Source organism: Malus sylvestris, chromosome 3 (assembly GCF_916048215.2).
Source record: "Malus sylvestris chromosome 3, drMalSylv7.2, whole genome shotgun sequence".
Taxonomy (NCBI): Eukaryota; Viridiplantae; Streptophyta; class Magnoliopsida; order Rosales; family Rosaceae; genus Malus; species Malus sylvestris.
The window spans coordinates 16,497,251-16,516,060 of record NC_062262.1 but is presented as its reverse complement, the minus strand read 5'-3'; the positions used below and the strand labels follow the sequence as shown (position 1 = coordinate 16,516,060).

The 18,810-nt window shown below is 39.5% G+C and overlaps 1 protein-coding gene and 1 pseudogene across 3 annotated transcripts; both read right to left on the bottom strand.

Annotated features, from left to right (window-relative positions):
• Positions 1-480: 480 nt before the first annotated feature.
• Positions 481-15,579, bottom strand: LOC126615575 (OVARIAN TUMOR DOMAIN-containing deubiquitinating enzyme 6-like). Of its 3 annotated transcripts, none has more exons than XM_050283424.1 (10): positions 15,455-15,579; positions 15,293-15,355; positions 13,896-14,863; positions 13,225-13,386; positions 12,596-12,673; positions 10,427-10,505; positions 10,187-10,338; positions 1,350-1,415; positions 1,085-1,256; positions 481-840 (listed from the first exon to the last, which is right to left on the bottom strand). In XM_050283424.1, the coding sequence occupies exons 3-10, from the start codon at positions 14,583-14,585 to the stop codon at positions 626-628; spliced, it is 1,614 nt and encodes a 537-aa protein (XP_050139381.1). In that variant the 5' UTR covers positions 14,586-14,863; positions 15,293-15,355; positions 15,455-15,579; the 3' UTR covers positions 481-625. The 3 variants fall into 3 exon arrangements, with proteins under 3 accessions (XP_050139381.1, XP_050139382.1, XP_050139383.1); XM_050283425.1 differs by having other exon boundaries at positions 13,896-14,762; XM_050283426.1 differs by having other exon boundaries at positions 13,896-14,752.
• Positions 15,580-15,933: 354 nt separating this feature from the next.
• Positions 15,934-17,287, bottom strand: LOC126617027 (uncharacterized; annotated as a pseudogene).
• Between the last annotated feature and the right edge of the window lie 1,523 nt (positions 17,288-18,810).

The following is an 18,810-nucleotide window of genomic DNA, read 5'->3' as shown; positions in this document are numbered from 1 at the left end:
TATTCGAAGGGAATTGATTTCAACGCAACATTTTCCCCACATGCACACCATATGCTTACTTCTCGCCATTTAGATCGAATGAAATATAGAAATTTAATTAACAAAAACAAAAACGATGTTCAAATAGAGAAAAAAAATGCGTCCAAAGCATCACATCTACCATCAAATTCACGTCAATAAATAACATTAAGAAAAATGTATGTACTGTGATATGTCTTCGGAATGAATGTTGCCTGTATTGTATTCAAAGAGTGTTCCCGGATATAATAAAATGATTGTGAGCGAAATTTCTCGTGACAGGTATAAAATGATTGAAATTCTAGTTGTAGAGAGTTAAAGTTGTTTGGACGATGTAATGTTAACCCGAGTGCATTCCTTCACTGCTGCTCACTTGTCGAAAAAGAGTGGTAAAATTTGTTTGATTTATTCAATATCATGGCCAAAAACAAAGACAAGTGCGTGGAAAGAACCTCAAAAACAAACTAGTAATTCCATTTTATTGATTGAACTTAGATTACATATTTAAGATTCACAGGCCTCCATTAAATAGGAATCATTTTCTTTACCAGCACTACAGCAGTTTCAGCACAACTAAGCAAGCGTTCCTAAATTGGTTCGTACCAGGTCATTCGGTTGCCTTGCCTTTGCGCCGGCTACTGCTGCTAGTTTCCAACAAGTAACAAACCATGGAATCAACATCATCTCCGAATATGCTGTATGCCTCAATCACCTGCAGATAGCTGAACCCCATCGATAGCACAACTTGCATACTACTGCTAAGGGTCGAATCCTGAAATCCTTGCTCCCTCTCTTCAACTTTAGTCTCACTGCCTGATGATCCTGTTGTTCATATGAAATTCTAGTGTCACTAACACACTTCCCAAATTCACAAGTAGCATACAATTAATCAGAGCCTACGTGCAAATTCCACCCATGTACCCAAGAGTTGCCAAACTAAATCATCCAAAAATGCAGTTTAATACCTAAAAATTGAGCCCACACTCAAACTAAAAATATTTTTCTACCGAGTTCTGTACGAGAGAGAGGGAGGCGAGGGGAAGAAACAAAGGAACGGGAAACTCACTAGCTCCAGAAGATGACGGCTCAGCACTAGAAGTGGAAGATTCTCTACGTCCAAGTTGTTGCTTAAATGTGCCGTCTGCATATTCAAGCCTCGAAGCTTCCATAACCATGCGCTCAATTTCTTTCTCAGTAAGCTCCAGATCCGAGTAAAATCGCCCCTCAGCTAGAAGTGCCTGCAAATAGTAAAGATGAGAGGAAAAAGTGATCATGAAATTCCAGGTCAAGTATTTTTGAAAACCATAATGCACAAACATCAGGATACTTGCATTATCAATTTGTTGGTCCTGTTGAGCCTTAATAGCAGCCTTGACCTGATCCTTGTCAACATTTGACTACAGAAACGAAAAGATGAAACATCAGATTAAGTTGTTTAATCGAATTACTGTTGTACTTTTATGCATAAACGGAAGCGAATTATAACAAAGTACCAATATCAACGTCGTAGGCGAAAGCTAAAACAACCAATCTCAAACTAACACGAGATTTACGTGATTCGGCGTAAAGCCTACGTCCACAGGCAAAGCACTAAGATGAATTTCACTAAACAAACGGAGATCACAAAGGAGTGTTTAAACTCTCACAACCCAAATCCCACAAATTACAAACCCTAAACCAAATGAGTAGAGAACCCAAAACTAACGGAGAAGATTCTCCCAAATTGCTCTCTTAACTCACAAACTCACAAATTGACTCTCACCAAATTTGCCAAACGAATGAGCCATGAATTTGCCACACTCATGACTCCAAACGGTGACCTCCACCCAAAACCAAAATAGAGAAAAGCTCTCTAAACCATGATGAGGCACACTAAATACACTAACCCTAAGGTCCTATTTATAGTGCATAGGACTTAGGTTACAATAAGAATCCTAATAGGAAATAAATCCAAATCCTAATCAAATAGGTAATTAACAAAATCTCTCCACCAAGGAAACTAACTAGGAAGTCAAATCCAGACCCAAATAGAACACCAAAACCAAATAGGTAACACAAACCTAATTTATTGTATCATCCTAATTTTGAGCCAAAAACCCAACAAATACACCTTTCAGAAACAAAACCACTGAACAGATGGCTCATCAAGTGATGTGACCATCACATCCTCGCTTTCTTTGACAACAACTTTAATTGGAAGCACTAATAACTAACAACGCTTCGAATGAATGGTGCCATTTTCAGCCCCGAATTTCTTCATCCCACTGCATTTCTTCCCCACTCCCATTCCCAGCCCCCGAAAAAGATCTAAAATAACATTCACTTTACTCAAGCCAAACACCCGTTGAGCCCAATTCTCTTCCCCATAACAGTAACTTCTTTTGTTTATCCAGGAATGGGAGCAGCGAAAGCCCAATAAATTAAAGAACAAATTTATGTGCGATCACCTACAAGAGTGGGTCGTCAAAAACACAAATAGATTTTCTTCTAATGAGGAAAGGGGATCGTATAACTTGTAAGGATTGCAAAGTTATACCAGGAGAGAGCGTGGCTAATCAACATCGCTTGTTGGTGATGGATGTACATATCAAAAGAGTAAGACAAAAGAACAAGACTTGGAAGTGCCCAAGAACTAGATGGTGGAATCTAAAAGAAGAAAAACAAGCCATTTTCAAAGAGAAGGTAATCACCCAATGTGTGTGGGATAGAGAGGGGGAAGCTAGCCAAATATGGGATTCCATGGCTAGTTGTATCCGAAAAGTAGCAAAAGAGGTATTAGGAGAGTCCAAGGGCTTTGCCCCACACCAAAAGGAATCTTGGTGGTGGAATGAGGAGGTACAAACAAAGGTGAAGGCTAAGAAGGAATGTTGTAAAGCCTTATACAAGGAGAGGACCGATGAAAATGGTGAAAGGTATAGAAAAGCGAAGCAAGAGGCGAAGAAAGCTGTCAGAGAAGCTAAGTTAGCGGCTTACGACGATATGTATAAACGACTAGATACCAAAGAAGGAGAGTTGGATATCTATAAACTAGCTAGAGCAAGGGAAAAGAAGACAAGGGACCTAAACCAAGTGAGGTGCATCAAGGATGAGGATGGAAAGGTTCTTGCTACAGAGAACGCGGTTAAAGACAGATGGAGAGGTTATTTTCATAATCTTTTCAATGAAGGACATGAAAGGAGTGCTTCTTTAGGGGAGTTGAGTAACTCAGAAGAGTGTAGAAACTACTCCTTTTATCGTCGAATCCGGAAGGAAGAAGTGGTTGTAGCTTTGAAGAAGATGAAGCATAGAAAAGCAATAGGCCCAGACGATATACCAATCGAAGTGTGGAAAGTTTTGGGAGAGACAGGTATAACATGGCTCACTGACCTTTTCAATAGGATTTTGAAAACGAAGAAGATGCCAAATGAGTGGCGAACGAGCACTTTGGTGCCTATCTACAAGAATAAGGGCGACGTACAAAATTGCATGAACTATAGGGGTATTAAGCTAATGAGTCATACAATGAAGCTCTGGGAGAGAGTCATTGAGCATAGATTGAGGCAAGAGACACGGGTTTCGGACAACCAATTCGGGTTCATGCCAGGGCGCTCAACCATGGAGGCAATCTATCTCTTACGAAGATTGATGGAAAGATATAGAGATGGGAAAAAGGATTTACACATGGTCTTTATAGATTTGGAAAAAGCGTATGATAGGGTCCCAAGAGACATTCTTTGGAGGATTTTAGAGAAGAAAGGAGTACGAGTAGCATATATCCAAGCTATAAAGGATATGTATGAAGGAGCAAAGACTGCCGTAAGAACTCATGAAGGACAAACCGAAAGCTTTCCCATAACTGTAGGATTACATCAAGGCTCATCCTTAAGTCCTTACCTTTTTGCGTTGGTAATGGATGAGTTAACAGGACATATTCAAGATGATATTCCTTGGTGTATGCTTTTCGCAGACGATATAGTGTTGATAGATGAAACTCAGGAAGGGGTAAATGCAAAGCTTAACCTTTGGAGAGAAGTGTTGGAATCTAAAGGTCTTCGCCTAAGCCGATCAAAGACAGAATATATGGAGTGCAAGTTCAGTGCAAATGGAGGCCAAAACGAGTTAGGGGTGAGGATCGGAGATCAAGAAATACCAAAGAGCGACCGTTTTCGTTACCTAGGATCTATCTTGCAAAAGAACGGAGAATTAGATGGAGATCTCAACCATAGAATACAAGCTGGATGGATGAAGTGGAAGAGTGCATCCGGCGTGTTGTGTGACCGCCGTATGCCACTGAAGCTCAAGGGAAAATTTTATAGGACGGCAATAAGGCCGGCGATGCTGTATGGCACAGAATGTTGGGCGGTGAAACATCAACACGTACACAAAATGGGTGTAGCGGAGATGAGGATGCTTCGTTGGATGTGTGGGCACACGAGAAAGGATAAGATTAGGAATGAGGATATCCGGGGTAAAGTAGGAGTAGCCGAAATTGAAGGAAAGATGAGAGAAAATCGGTTACGGTGGTTTGGACATGTGCAAAGAAGGCCTACTGACGCTCCGATTAGAAGATGCGACTATGGGACAGAGGTTCAGGGCCGAAGGGGTAGAGGAAGACCTAGGAAAACTTTGGAAGAGACTCTAAGAAAAGACTTAGAGTACTTGGATCTAACGAAGGACATGACACAGGATCGAGCACAATGGCGTTCTAAGATTCATATAGCCGATCCCACTCAGTGACTTGGATTTTCCAAGTCTCCAACCAAGAAGTTTTCCTCACTCGGGAAATTAAGGGAACACTACCCCAACCTACATGCTCCACTCAGAAAGCTTCAACATACAAGCTTCAACAAAAGAAAATTCAAAGAACTTAGCGAAGAAGGCTTTGGTGTATTTAACACAATACGTTGAAATGAAGGAAAGCTTATTTATTGATATCCCCGATAAGCTACAAATATGTACATATACATGAGTCAAAATAAACACACAAGAGGGAGCCTTCACAAAGGTTGCTTAGGAGAAGTCTCAGCAGTCGGTAGAGCCCCAGAAAGAGAAGGCACCGGAGGGGGATCATTTGGAGCCTCAGTACTGGACAGAACCCTAGAAGGAGGAGGCATCAGAGGTTGATCATTTGGAGCTTCATTACGCGGTACAGCCCCAGAAGACGAAGGCAATAAATGCCTTTGGAACAAACCCACAAATCTCTGATGATCAAGTAAAACCTGACCATCAGTTTCCTTCATCTGGTCAAGCTTCCTCTTCATGTTTGTAGCATAGTCATGTGCGAGCCGGTGCAACTGTTTATTCTCATGCTTGAGCCCTCTAATCTCCTGTTTGAGACTCATCACTTCAGCCGCCAATGATTCAACTTGGCGGGTTCGAGCAAATAGGCGTTGGGCCATATTAGACACAGAACCTGCACACTGAACACTGAGAGCCAGCGAATCCTTAACAGCTAACTCATCAGACCGTTTGGAAAGTAGTCTGTTATCTTTGGGAGTGAGAAGGTTCCTGGCCACCACCGCAGCGGTCATATCATTCTTCATCACGGAATCCCCAACGGTAAGAGGACCAGTTGGGGAGACGAAGGATGGGCGCCATATGTTGTCTGGAGAAGGCGGGGCTGCCTCTTCAACAAGGTTCAAGTCAAAACGACGGTCGGAGGGGCCAGACATTTTCAAAGGTGGTGAAGAGAGAAGAGGTCGGACAAATCAAGATCTTAGAAGTGCAAGAATGAAGCTTCTACTGGTGGAGATTCAAGTGTGCTTTGGAACTTAATGCCAGCCTCTATAAAAATCTGCACTCGACGGAGCTTCAGAAATCAAAGAGGCGCCTGCTCAGAAATCGAAGAGGCGTTTGCTTTCTCAAAAGTTGGGCTGCTTAGAGATCACGAGGGTTGATCTCAGAAATCGAAGAGCCGTTTGCTTTCTCAAAAGTTGGGCTGCTCAAAGACCACGAAGGCCGATCTCAGAAATCGAAGAGGCGCTCGCTTTCTCAAAAGCTGGGCTCCCTAGAGACCACGAGGGCCGATCTCAGAAATCGAAGAGGCACCTACTTTTCCAGCCTTGTCAGCACCTGTCACACGCACACTCAGCTTTGCGGAAATTATGGGCATTCTGTCAAAGACTTCTGGGGAAGTAGAAAACACATGAATCTTACTGTTCAATCACCCACTTCCCACACGCAACAATAGCTCATGGGTACCACAGATAACTTTGCCAAAGTTCTCTGCCAAAGTTGAGCACGTGAAGCTTGCAGCTCCCACTACATCGCTCTGACCAAGAAGGGTAAAAGAATAGCAAAGAAACAGCACTAACAAAGTTTAGACCCATAAATTTTGAAGGTCTAGCTACCATATTATTACCCACAAGGGTAAAGGAACAGTACCACTGCTGGATAATTGGAAAGTCCATGTATGTCAACCTCTGTGCTTCGTGGTAAGGTAGACTAGCAAACATGCCCAACCTTTACTCACATTCGAGAAAACACTCCCAATAAGATTGCTTGCTCCAAAATCGAAGAGGCACCGTCCTCCGAATCTAAAGAGCCAGACTCCCAACATGACTACTTTCTTAAAAATCGAAGAGAGGGTAAAGGAACAGTACCATTGCTGGATAATTGGAAAGTCCCTGTGTGTCAACCTCTGTGCTTCGTGGCAAGGTAGACTAGCAAACATGCCCAACCTTTACTCACATTCGAGAAAACACTCCCAACAAGATTGCTTGCTCCAAAATCGAAGAGGCACCGCCCTCCGAATCTCGAGAGCCACTCTCCCAACATGATTACTTTCTCAAAAATCGAAGAGACACTGCTCCCCGAATCTCGAGAGCCAGACCCCCAGCATGATTGCTTTCTCAAAAATCGGTGAGGCACCGTTCTCCGAATCAATCGAAGAGGCGCTCGCTTTCTCAAAAGCTGGGCTGCTCAGAGACCACGAGGGCCGATCTCAGAAATCGAAGAGGCACCTACTTTTCTAGCCTTGTCAGCACCTGTCACACGCACATTCAGCTTTGCAGAAATTATGGGCATTCTGTCGAAGACTTCTGGTGAAGTAGAAAGCACATGAATCTTACTGTTCAATCACCCACTTCCCACACGCAACAATAACTCATGGGTACCACAGATCACTTTGCCAAAGTTCTCTGCCAAAGTTGAGCACGTGAAGCTTGCAGCTCCCACTACATCGCTCTGACCAAGAAAGGTAAAAGAATAGCAAAGAAACAGCACTAACAAAGTTTAGACACATAAATTTTGAAGGTCTAGCTACCATATTATTACCCACAAGGGTAAAGGAACAGTACCACTGCTGGATAATTGGAAAGTCCCTGTGTGTCAACCTCTGTGCTTCGTGGCAAGGTAGACTAGCAAACATGCCCAACCTTTACTCACATTCGAGAAAACAGTCCCAACAAGATTGCTTGCTCCAAAATCGAAGAGGCACCTTCCTCCGAATCTCGAGAGCCAGACTCCCAACATGACTACTTTCTCAAAATCGAAGAGAGGGTAAAGGAACAGTACCATTGCTGGATAATTGGAAAGTCCCTGTGTGTCAACCTTTGTGCTTCGTGGCAAGGTAGACTAGCAAACATGTCCAACCTTTACTCACATTCGAGACAACACTCCCAACAAGATTGCTTGCTCCAAAATCGAAGAGGCACCGCCTTCCGAATCTCGAGAGCCAGACTCCCAACATGATTACTTCCTCAAAAATCGAAGAGACACTGCTCTCCGAATCTCGAGAGTCAGACCCCCAGCATGATTGCTTTCTCAAAAATCGAAGAGGCATCGTTCTCCGAATCTCGAGAGCCAGATACCACAGACCACTTTTTCAAAGTGCTCTGACAGAGTTAAAACATGTGAAACTGGCAGCTCCCACTACCGTGCTATGACCAAGCAGGGTAAAGGAATAGCATTACTACTTGTTGTTAGGGAGACTCCTATATATGTCGACCTCCATCCCCAACGGACAGGCAGACCTGCAAAAATGCTCAACCCTTCATCATATCTGAGAGGGCACTCCCAACAAAGCCTTTCGAAATATTCAGCTTTCTTTCCCCCCGATAATACCTCTGCAAACAAGCTATACTAGAGCAAGAATATCTCATATCATCAGGGTTAAAAGCAAGAGTATCCCATATCATGCTTTTTCCCTGTTTTTTCTTTTGGCCTTGTTTTTACCTGCAAGACAAGGAGAAAGAGAGCAATCAGTCAGCACTTGGAATCAAGCTTCCAGCCAGGAACTGACTGCCTGGAACCCCTTACCTGATTACTTACCTGGCATTGCTCTCGAGTACTCATCTTCATCATCTTATGTTTCCAGGGAAGATTCCGCATCTGCTTGAGGAACAGATAGGGCAAGTGCGAAGGATACAAGGAAGCATGTGGAGACAAGCGTAACAGCACACGTGCCGATACATCCATTACTCTGTCAAAAGCAAAAGTATCCCATATCAGCAGGGTGGAACGTACTCTAGATTTGATGGACTTGTTTTGACCCTCAAATTCTTCAGTCGGCCTTATACTCTGGAGGAAACCAGAAAACCCTCCAACTCAGTTCAAGAATAAGCCTGTGGAAAGTTACTTCTTCAAAAGCAAAAGTATCTCATATCATCTCTTCTCATCTTTCTTCTCTTTATCCTTCATGCTGCTGCAAGATGGGGAGAAGGTGAACAATCAGTCGGAGCTCTGATTGCTTACCTTGTCTGTCACCTCTTTCAGCAGACCCCCTAGCTCGGCGACTTGGGGGACTCCTACTACATGGTTTGTATCGCGCTTGACCAAGCCTGAAACTACAAGTAAGCTTCAAGTGAAATTGATACATTACCTTGTGCATCTCCACCAGTTAAAGATACCACCCCTGGATGGAGGAAGAGTACTTCCAGAGAAGATGCCACATCTACCTATGAGACAGATAAGGCAAGTCAAGACGACACCACACTCCGATACTTAGAAGTTTCGTGATTACGAGATCATTCTCCCACAATATTTCCTAATGTCATTTGTACTAAATCATTCACTCGTACTCACTAAAGGAGAGCTTGAACCTATGTACTTGTGTAAACCCTTCACAATTAATGAGAACTCTTCTATTCCGTGGACGTAGCCAATCTGGGTGAACCACGTACATCTTGTGTTTGCTTTCCTATCTCTATCCATTTATATACTTATCCACACTAATGACCGGAGCAATCTAGCGAAGATCACAAAAAACGACCGTTTTCGTTACCTAGGATCTATCTTGCAAGAGAACGGAGAATTAGATGGAGATCTCAACTATAGAATACGAGCTGGATGGAAAGAGTGCATCCGGCGTGTTGTGTGACCGTCGTAGGCCACTGAAGCTCAAGGGAAAATTTTATAGGACGGCAATAAGGCCAGCGATGTTGTATGGCAGAGAATGTTGGGTGGTGAAGCATCAACACGTACACAAAATGGGTGTAGCGGAGATGAGGATGCTTCGTGGGATGTGTGGGCACACGAGAAAGGATAAGATTGGGAATGAGGATATCCGAGGTAAAGTAGGAGTAGCCGAAATTGTAGGAAAGATGAGAGAAAATCGGCTCTGGTGATTTGGACATGTGCAAAGAAGGCCGACTGACGCTCCGGTTCGAAGATGTGACTACGGGACAGAGGTTCAGGGCCGAAGGGGTAGAGGAAGACCTAGGAAAACTTTGGAAGAGACTCTAAGAAAAGACTTAGAGTACTTGGATCTAACGGAGGGCATGACACAAAACCGAGCGCAATGGCGTTCTAGGATTCATATAGCCGACCCCACTTAGTGGGAAAAGGCTTTGTTGTTGTTGTTGTTGTTGTACTTGGTGTGATGGCAAGTGCCTTCGCCCATGAACGGTAGGTCTCGGGTTCGAGATTTGGGAGCAGCCTCTCCATAAAATGGGGGTAAGGCTAGCCGACATTCACCTCTCCCAGACCCTGCGTAAAGCGGGAGCCTTGTGCACTGGGTACGACCTTTATGCCATGTGACAGTAAATAGTAACAAGACTTTTTGAAGGAACTGGCAAAAGTTTTACACTTTAGATTTCTCAGTTTCGTTTTTTTAACCTTCCCCTTTATATACAACCCTAGTCTTATCATGTCAGAAAGAAAAGGAAAATCTATGTTATCAATGTTTCATCCAGATGTATAGAAGTAACATAATTAAAGCCAAATGAATATAGAATAATTAAGCACATACACCCATTCCACGAAGACGGCTGAACCCAAGTCCTACACCGATGGTCTGACGACGGGGATCAACAAGAGAGTTGTAATGATTTCCATGATGATAACTTAGTCGTAGGGGTGGTGTGTCAGTGTCATAGCTTCCATGGAAAATATTAATCGGTTCTGCATCAAACTCACTTAAGTTAACAAAACATTGCGAATAGAAAATTTCACCGGAAGGAAGATAGAAATCATTATTCAGCTCAAAAACCTGTGCTATAGGAATAAATATGGATGGGCCGATTATACATTTCAGATAAGGCTTGGATCTCAATATTGTTTCCATAGACCTGACATAAGATCAAATTAGTTATTAAACACGTCTGCAGTGGAAAAGACAGGGAACTGTGCAAAAATTCACTGGGTCAATAATTAACAGACATCATATTACCAGTAAGTATAAAACTAAACAAAGGTATTAACATGGTGAAAACTGAAGCCACCAGATCTAAGTTATAACATAAATAACTGAAAGACAAACACTTGAATGGCAACTAAGAAAATAACCATGCTTATTGAGTAGGGGGATGCTGAGAAAGGGTAAAATAAGTAGCATGCAATATTGGAGATAAGATCTTTCAAGTTTTATAATTATACCAACTATCTTTGTTAGCAATTAACACATGTGCCTCTATTATTATAATTCACCTAAGTCACCTACCATAAAATTATACGGTCATTGACAATATTCATCAACGTGTCATAATTAAGCAGCTAGACCTTTCCACTCTCTCACAATTAGCAAGCATCACTTCAAGAGGAAACCTAATTACTCTTCAACATGAGATGGTGCAATTGTCATCCGAGAAATCAACAGCCATGCAAGGCAGTTTCCAAGCTGGGTTAGCAAATACTTCTTTTTGGAATGTAAAGCTAGGTTTGAATGCCTTCAGTGAGGGTGCAAAGCTGGGTAAGGCTTTATCCTACAACATTTTCATGACCCAACAGATACTATTAAGTTATAGTTGCTCTGAAAACATAACGAGGTATAGTTCCCTTCCTCCATAGTGCTTTTTAACTTCTTAAGATGTCTATTATCTAATATCAAAGAGTGAGCCTGGAAATAATCAGGTCTTGAGGAACTAAAAAGAATAACAACTCCTTTAGCAGAGGGCCTTTGAGTGAGAACATGCTCCATCATCATAACCCAGGAATCATTTAATAAAGAAAATGTCAAAGCCATCGCTAATTTTCACTGCCGCAACCAATCTCTCCTAACAGAATTCGAATTCAAAATGTAGTTTGAAATCTGATTCAACCAACACCACCCTAGCAAAAGTTGCACACAATATTACATTCGATGAAAATGGGGTCACATCACCATCAATACGAAGGACCATTGCGATATATTTGCCAATAGGACGCTCAGGCTAAATATTTAATATATAAGACAATTTAACTTGCATAGGAAAAGACACTGTGAGGGTTTTTTTTTAAGCTGTACTTTGATTAAACAAAATTATAAGGTTTTCCTTGGGGCATTTTTGTGTCATTTAAACTGATGGTTTTACAAAATTTTTGACATCAAAGAAAGGAAGACTTGATAATCCCCTGAGATTCAGTACAAAAAATGAAACAAATTCTAGATCTCTAAAACACTCAAATGTGAAATCTTTTGGAAAAAAGATTACTTCTGTAAGCATTATAGGTGTAATTTCACCTACCAGGAAAAAGATTTCATCATTTCCCACCGCTATAAAACCACAAGTGTTAGATATAAAGTTAGTAATCTAATGAGTAAAACCGAACCCGTCATTGTACATGAGTTACCCTGCTTCTTTTCCCACATAACTAGTAAGTTTAACATATATGTCTTAATCAAAGACTGCCACACCGAATCCCATTAAGACCAAGCACACAGAATTAAGTTTCCCACTCCCCTTTTATTACCCTTCACTAGACTGTTTTATTTTACAAACATCCAAAATAAAATAAGATAAAAATTAATTGTTAAACAGACCAGAAAAATAAGCCATTTCACCATTTAGAGTCAAGCACAGCAAGCGTTGATTCACTTCCAGAACACATAGACACATAAAGAAATACTCACAAACACACCACTGTTAGGCAACTTCGCCTACAAAAAAGGGAGAAGGATATTGAAGAACAGGAACAGATACTACAAAAGCTTTAGCCAGTCTCCAGCTTAGACATAACAACTATGAAAAATAACCTTAGAACGTAGGGATGATATTGTAATATGATCACAGCCTTTAAGAGGACATGCATCAAATGGCATTCCACCTCCTTACCATTATTCTGGGAATAAACTAGAGGAACTCAAGATGCCAATTTAAGATACTATATGGAGCTAATGTGTAGGCATACCCCATCAATAAAGTATTTCAAGGAGTGGACATCAATGAAAGATGTGACATACCTTGTCTCTTCTTTTCCTTTTACAATAAGAGGTAAATCCTTCTGTAATAAATTGAGAAAAGTGATCCCTCTCTCGTTCCTTGACAAATACAGAGAGCTAAGTATCAGAAGTTATGATGAACTATAGCATTAAGTAGGTATGAAAAACATTATGGTATAGCATTAACGGATGAGATTATGAAAAAGAAAGCTATATTTATTTTTCTGTCCAGTAATTTGTTTTCTTTAACAAATAATGGATAGGAATCAAAACTAAAAGTATTGTTACTATAAAAAACTTTTCCCTCTACTACCTGGTTTCTTCTATTTTACTATTCACATCTTTAATTTTCTCCCCATTACACCCTTAATAACATTGTTTGGGTTACCAATTCGCTTTACGACATTGTCCAGCAACCCCACTGTTGGCCAATCAACCATATAGCAATAGTTCAATTTTAAAGAGAATTAAAAAATCTTTTTGTTATTTGCAAGTGTATGCTAACATTACATAGCCAAATCCCAAATTAATCTCTAATAAGTACCAAACACATATATATATATATATATATATATATATATATATATATCCACAGCGCCTAAAAAAGAGCATAAATAGAATAAAGATAGAGGGCAAGTAAGGAATAATACCATGTAATCTATGCACATTTGCCGGATCAAGTCATAGGCTTCAGAATCCCCATAAACTTGATCTGCAACAGCACGAAAGAGACAATTCCCATCCTCCAGCATTCTTTTCACTTCAAAACCTTTTGCACGCCTAATATCAATTTCAAACTGTCGTTCTCTTTCCTGATATAGATTTAACATGCCAATTTGAGATTTCTGTATTAGAAGTGAAGAATGGAGCAAACAAATGTAACATCACACTGGGGGTGCAAATGCGACCTCCAAGGCTTCAAACAAAAAATAATATGAAATTTAATGGCGCAACCTCCTACATGTTTAGCTTCTGCTTAAGCGTCTTTGTTAAACATTTCTTCATGATAGGGAGGAGTTTGTATTAAGTTGATATTGGGATGCTGCTGTTTCTTAGTTTCTGAGAATATGTAACCTATTGTTTTTGTGATAAATAATGGTTAAAAAGTTCAACTTTGAGATGTGTTCAGGCTTGAGTATCCAAAAAACCAAAGCAAATATTTGGGCAATGTACCAAAAATCACCAAATGAGACGTTTGTATTGTGCCATGTTTTTCAATTCCTTCTAAAACACCAGGATTCTTGGCAATAAAACCTACTAAAGAGGACATCAGACTTTCTTACTTATTTGCAATTTTGCTTATATAAGATCAGAAACTTACAGTGTCATCATAGGAAGATACAAAGCAAGGACTATGCTCATCAGCACTATTGTACCCCTCGCTTTCACCATGGGACCTGGGAGAAGAAGGCAGTGACCCATTTGGCGAAGTCCTAGTTGAAACAACAGGCCAGGCACCTGCTCTTCTAGAAGGTCCAATCCGGACAGCATTTGAACTCCCTGAGACAGATCTCCTTGAATTCGAGTTTGCTGAGGAAAGTTTTGGGGGAGGAGGGACTGGAGGAGGTGGTGGCTGAGAACTCGCAATCACATTTTGTAAAGAATCACTGCTTGAGTCCACATTTTCAACTGTCACCCTTTCAGAAATCCTCACCCCGTCTGAACCTTTCATCAATTCCCCAGGACTGGCAATGTCATTTTTACCAACTTTTTCCCCCTCAGCTAGTTCATCACTTGAACTCACATTGTCATCATTACAGCTTTCTGTCAAAAGATCATCATTTTTCACGGCCTTATTGTCACCACTCCCACAATACTCTGGCAGCTCATCCACAAAAACATTTTCTTGTGCCTCCTCTACAATTTCCTCGTCTTTCACAACCGAAAGAGCCTGAGGATTATTAACCTGTGACTGTGCCCAAGCAGAAGAAGACCCAGACAAGGAAGAAGGACGAGTTGGGTTGGAAGAAGAACCACTTGAAGAACCTCGCTGAACCAGAATTCTAGTCATTGTATTCAATGCTTAACGTCTTCAAAACCCTAGCCTAATGTCCTTCACAAAACCCCGAACATAGAGTTATGCTTGTCACGCGTTCTGGCCTTGGGCGCAGTCACGCCAATCCCTTGGCTGAAGGTTTTCTTCCAGCCCAGCACGCTCTGCTCCTCGGGAAACAATCTCTGCATTCCCCTAACAATTCTCATGAGACCCAGAGCTCGAACTTTAGACAAGAAAACCCTCTAAGCTACTTGAATTTTACCCCAAAAATTTCACCATTCAACTATCCCAAGCTGCAAACAACAAACACCATACATTTCCAAGAAAAATCAACAAAAAAGAACATAGCTTTGGAACGATCCGCTTGGCTTCTGAGAAAAAGATATGAAATTCAAACAAGATTGTACCCAAAACTCACTGAAACTTGTTGAAATCTTCTCACTTTATCAAAATACACAAAATAAATAAAAACCCAGAATTCAAATCTTTCTACTTTCTCTCAATCTTGTTCCCCTTTCCTACCATTTTCTCAGCAACCAAACAGACACAAACCCGGCATAACCGAATAAAAAAAAAATTCAAAACTCCAAGAACCATGGAAGGAAAACATCAATCAAATAAATCAAACACGACCCACTCCAAAAACGCATAATATTACCAAGGTTTAACGATTACATAAAAACCCTACGGTTGACTCGAACCAGCACGAGTTGGCGACTCACCTGAGAAACCAAATACAGAAACAGAGCCTCCTTCTGAAGCTTCAATCACGACGAGTCTGAGATCTGCAAAAGCTGAGCGAAATTAATTGAATTTTAATTGAATATTTCAAATTCCCAAATTACTTTTCTAGGGTTTATGTTGATTGAGGCGCAGAAGAAGACCTGAGAGAGGAGCGAGGAATGTCGATGTGAAAAGAAAGAGAGAAGTCGCGAGGAAGAAAATGGGAGGCTGCGTTAAAGACAGCCACGTGACGTGGACTTGACCAGCTACGGCTCCTCAGACACTATTACCCTTACACGTGTCCAGCTCCCTTACGCTTACACGTGTGGAGGAGGAGTCAGTCAGTTTAGTGCGTGCGAGTTAAGTTAACTTCGTTTCTCAACTTCATTCTTAGGTCTGATTTGGTATTACTGTACTTTGAAAAAAAATTGTTTTTATTGTGCTGTGAGAATAAACAGCTGTGAAATAAAGCAGTAAAGTATTTGGTAAACTTTTTTGTAAAAGTGCTTTTGAAAAAAAAAATAGTATTATAGTGTTTGATAAACTTTTATGTATAACATATGTTAAAAATCAATATCAAACTATTCTAAATTTTTTTTTAAAGAAGAAAATAAATGGTTGTAGCTAACTCCCTCCATACTCAAGGCTTCCAAGATTTGCCTCTCTTTGCAGGTGATTTGTACCTTTTGTTGGTAGATTGTGATGTGGTGACACTACTTGGGAAGTGCCACCAGTATAGCCTTGTACCTATTGAAAACTAAATGATAATAGCTTACACTTAGTCACCATATAAAATCCAAATCAGACTCTTTTTATCACAACTTTCACAAGTTATTGTCGAAGTCGAAAAAAAAGTAAAGAATAAACAATACAAAAACTGAAAGGCTATTGAATGTACCATTTGAACTTGTGGAGTGGGCTGTGAGCTAGATACTACCGTTCTCATGCCTCTCCCTCTTCCCATTCCTCTTCCTCTTCCTTTTCCCATGCCTATGCCCCTTCCCACCTACATTATCATCCAATTTAATGGACTTGCACTTTCAATATCAAAAACTACAATTAAAAAAAAAAACACTATACAAAACAGATTATACCTCTAGTGTAGATGTGTTAACAACTGAATGATTTGGCTCTTAAGTGGCTTGAGGTGTCCCTGGTGTCTTTGCAGTTGTGTGACTTGGCTCATGAGTGCCATGAGTAGGTGTTAAATGACTAGAATAGCCCCCATTTCCACAAGTTCTTGTGTGGCCTTTTATGTCCACATTGATGACATGTATATTGTTTGTGTTAAACCCATTTTCCTAGCTTTTTTCCACCATGAGTTGTCATTGGTGGCTCTTCACCAGGCTCTTTTGTCATATTCTTCTTAGGTCTGCCTATTTGCTTCTTGTGTAGAGGATGTTTAATAGTGATAGTATATGCCACTCTTAACCATTGATCAGGACCAGGGAGATGTGTAATTTACAGGGGCATAAGCCATGAGGTAGAATGTTTGCTTGTAGCACTCATCAACATATAAAGCAACATCTTGTTTTGTTCTTAGAATGCAAGCAACAGCGTGAGCACAAGGAATTCCACAAAGATCCCATTTCCTACAAGAACAAGTCTTGGATACTAAGTCTATTGCAAACTCCCCTTATATAAGTGTTGAACTTGGTATTTCATATCTCCAACTAGAGTAGCCAGGCAAATCCCACTTTGTTTCAACTTGTTAATTATTTTCTCAATTCTTGGACCAACAACTCCCTTCCACTTTAAAGCAGCCACTCTTCTATTTGTCATCATTTCATTAAGTTCTTCCTTATCATTTGAAGCATACTCAAAATTGGCTTGTTCTTTGCCTTCACAATAGATTTGTTAAAAGCCTCACATAGATTGTTGGCAAGAATATCACACTTAAAGTATGTCCTAAAATATGATTTACTCCAATGTTCTGGTGGTTTGTCATTCAACGACTTCCAAGCTTCCATATTGTCTTCCTTCAACTTATCCATAATTGACTGAATAATTTACTAAAACCAAGGTATTGTTGTTGCCATTACTGCCTCCCACAAAATTTGTTTTAATGCAAGGCCACTATGTATTATTTTGAAGTTATTATGCAAGTGCCTAACACTGTATCTATACTCTGCATTAGGCATAGGGTTTGAATGACATTAATTAACCCTTTTTGCTTATCTGTGATGAATGCATAACCATGACCATTACTCATGTCTAAGGAACAATCAATATTTTCAAAAAAGGAAAATTAGGTTCGCATTCTTCTTTTTGTTACTCCATTGATTAAAATCCTATTCATTTTCAATTTTTGATCAAGGTCCTTGGATATTAATAACATCAATAATTATTTGAATAATAAAATATTTTTATTTTTAAATATATTCCTTTAATGTTAAAAATGTTACAATTAGTATATTTATATTTATGGCTAAATTTTTTATCATATATTTTTATTTTTAGTTTGTACCTATTTTTAATTTGCAAATATTTTTTAATTTGTACCAATTTTCTTTTCATTTTTAATTTATACCCATATATTAGTTTCTTTTTGCACCCATATTTTTTAAAGTTTTATTTATGTTTGTACCCATGTGTATACCGTCACATGACATTGTATTTTTAATCAATGATAGAAAAATTACATATGATATATTTATGTTTTATGCCTAAACTTTGTATCATGTATTTATATTTTTAGTTTGTACCCACTTTTAATTTGCAACATTTTTTTTTTAATTTGTAGTATTTTCTTTTTAGTTTTATTTTGTACCCATGTATTAATTTCATTTAGCGCCTATATTTTTAAAAATTCATTTGTATTCATAATTTTTAAACTTTTATCTGTACCCTAATTTATTTCTAATGTATCCATTCTTCTTTATTAATGTACCACTTTGTTATATGTGAAATGTACCAATTTTTTTTAACACTATGGATACATTCTTTTACCATTTATTATTTCTTATTTTTACATAGTTTTTATCCATTTATTCAATCAAAATATTTGAATTTTTTTATTCTAACCGTTTCTAATAGTAATATAATGAGAGATTTTAAATTTATAGGATTATAAATCTCATAAAATATCAAACAATTAATGTCAAAACTATAAAAATATAAATATTAATAGTAATATAATGAGGTGTACAAAGTCAAGGGACCTTGAATACTATTAAGGTTTTAATCAAATAATGTTAAGGATTAGGGACCGTATCCAAAATATCCCTTTCAAAAACCACTTTCAGGTGTCTTCATTTTCTATTTCCACAACATATGCAAATGGGAACATCCCATTATTAGCATCAATTCCAACTGTAACTAAAATTTGTCCTGGATGTTTCCTTTTCACAAAACATCCATCTAGTCCTATGACATGTATGCATCCCTCCTTAAACCCCTTTTGCAAGCTTCAAAACAGATGTATATTGTCACACCCCGACCTGCGAATAAAGACTATTCATGAGTTAGGGTATGAGCCATATATGAGCTATAGAAATAAATTTTACAACCAAGGCAT

Excerpts from the sequence above, each read along its gene's own strand:
- LOC126615575 (XM_050283424.1), bottom strand. The coding sequence starts at position 14,585 with ATGACTAGAATTCTGGTTCAGCGAGGTTCTTCAAGTGGTTCTTCTTCC. Across the intron at positions 12,674-13,224 it reads AAATGTGCATAGATTACATG|GAACGAGAGAGGGATCACTT; the intron begins GTATTATTCCTT and ends GTATTTGTCAAG. Across the intron at positions 1,257-1,349 it reads AGGACCAACAAATTGATAAT|GCACTTCTAGCTGAGGGGCG; the intron begins GCAAGTATCCTG and ends TACTATTTGCAG.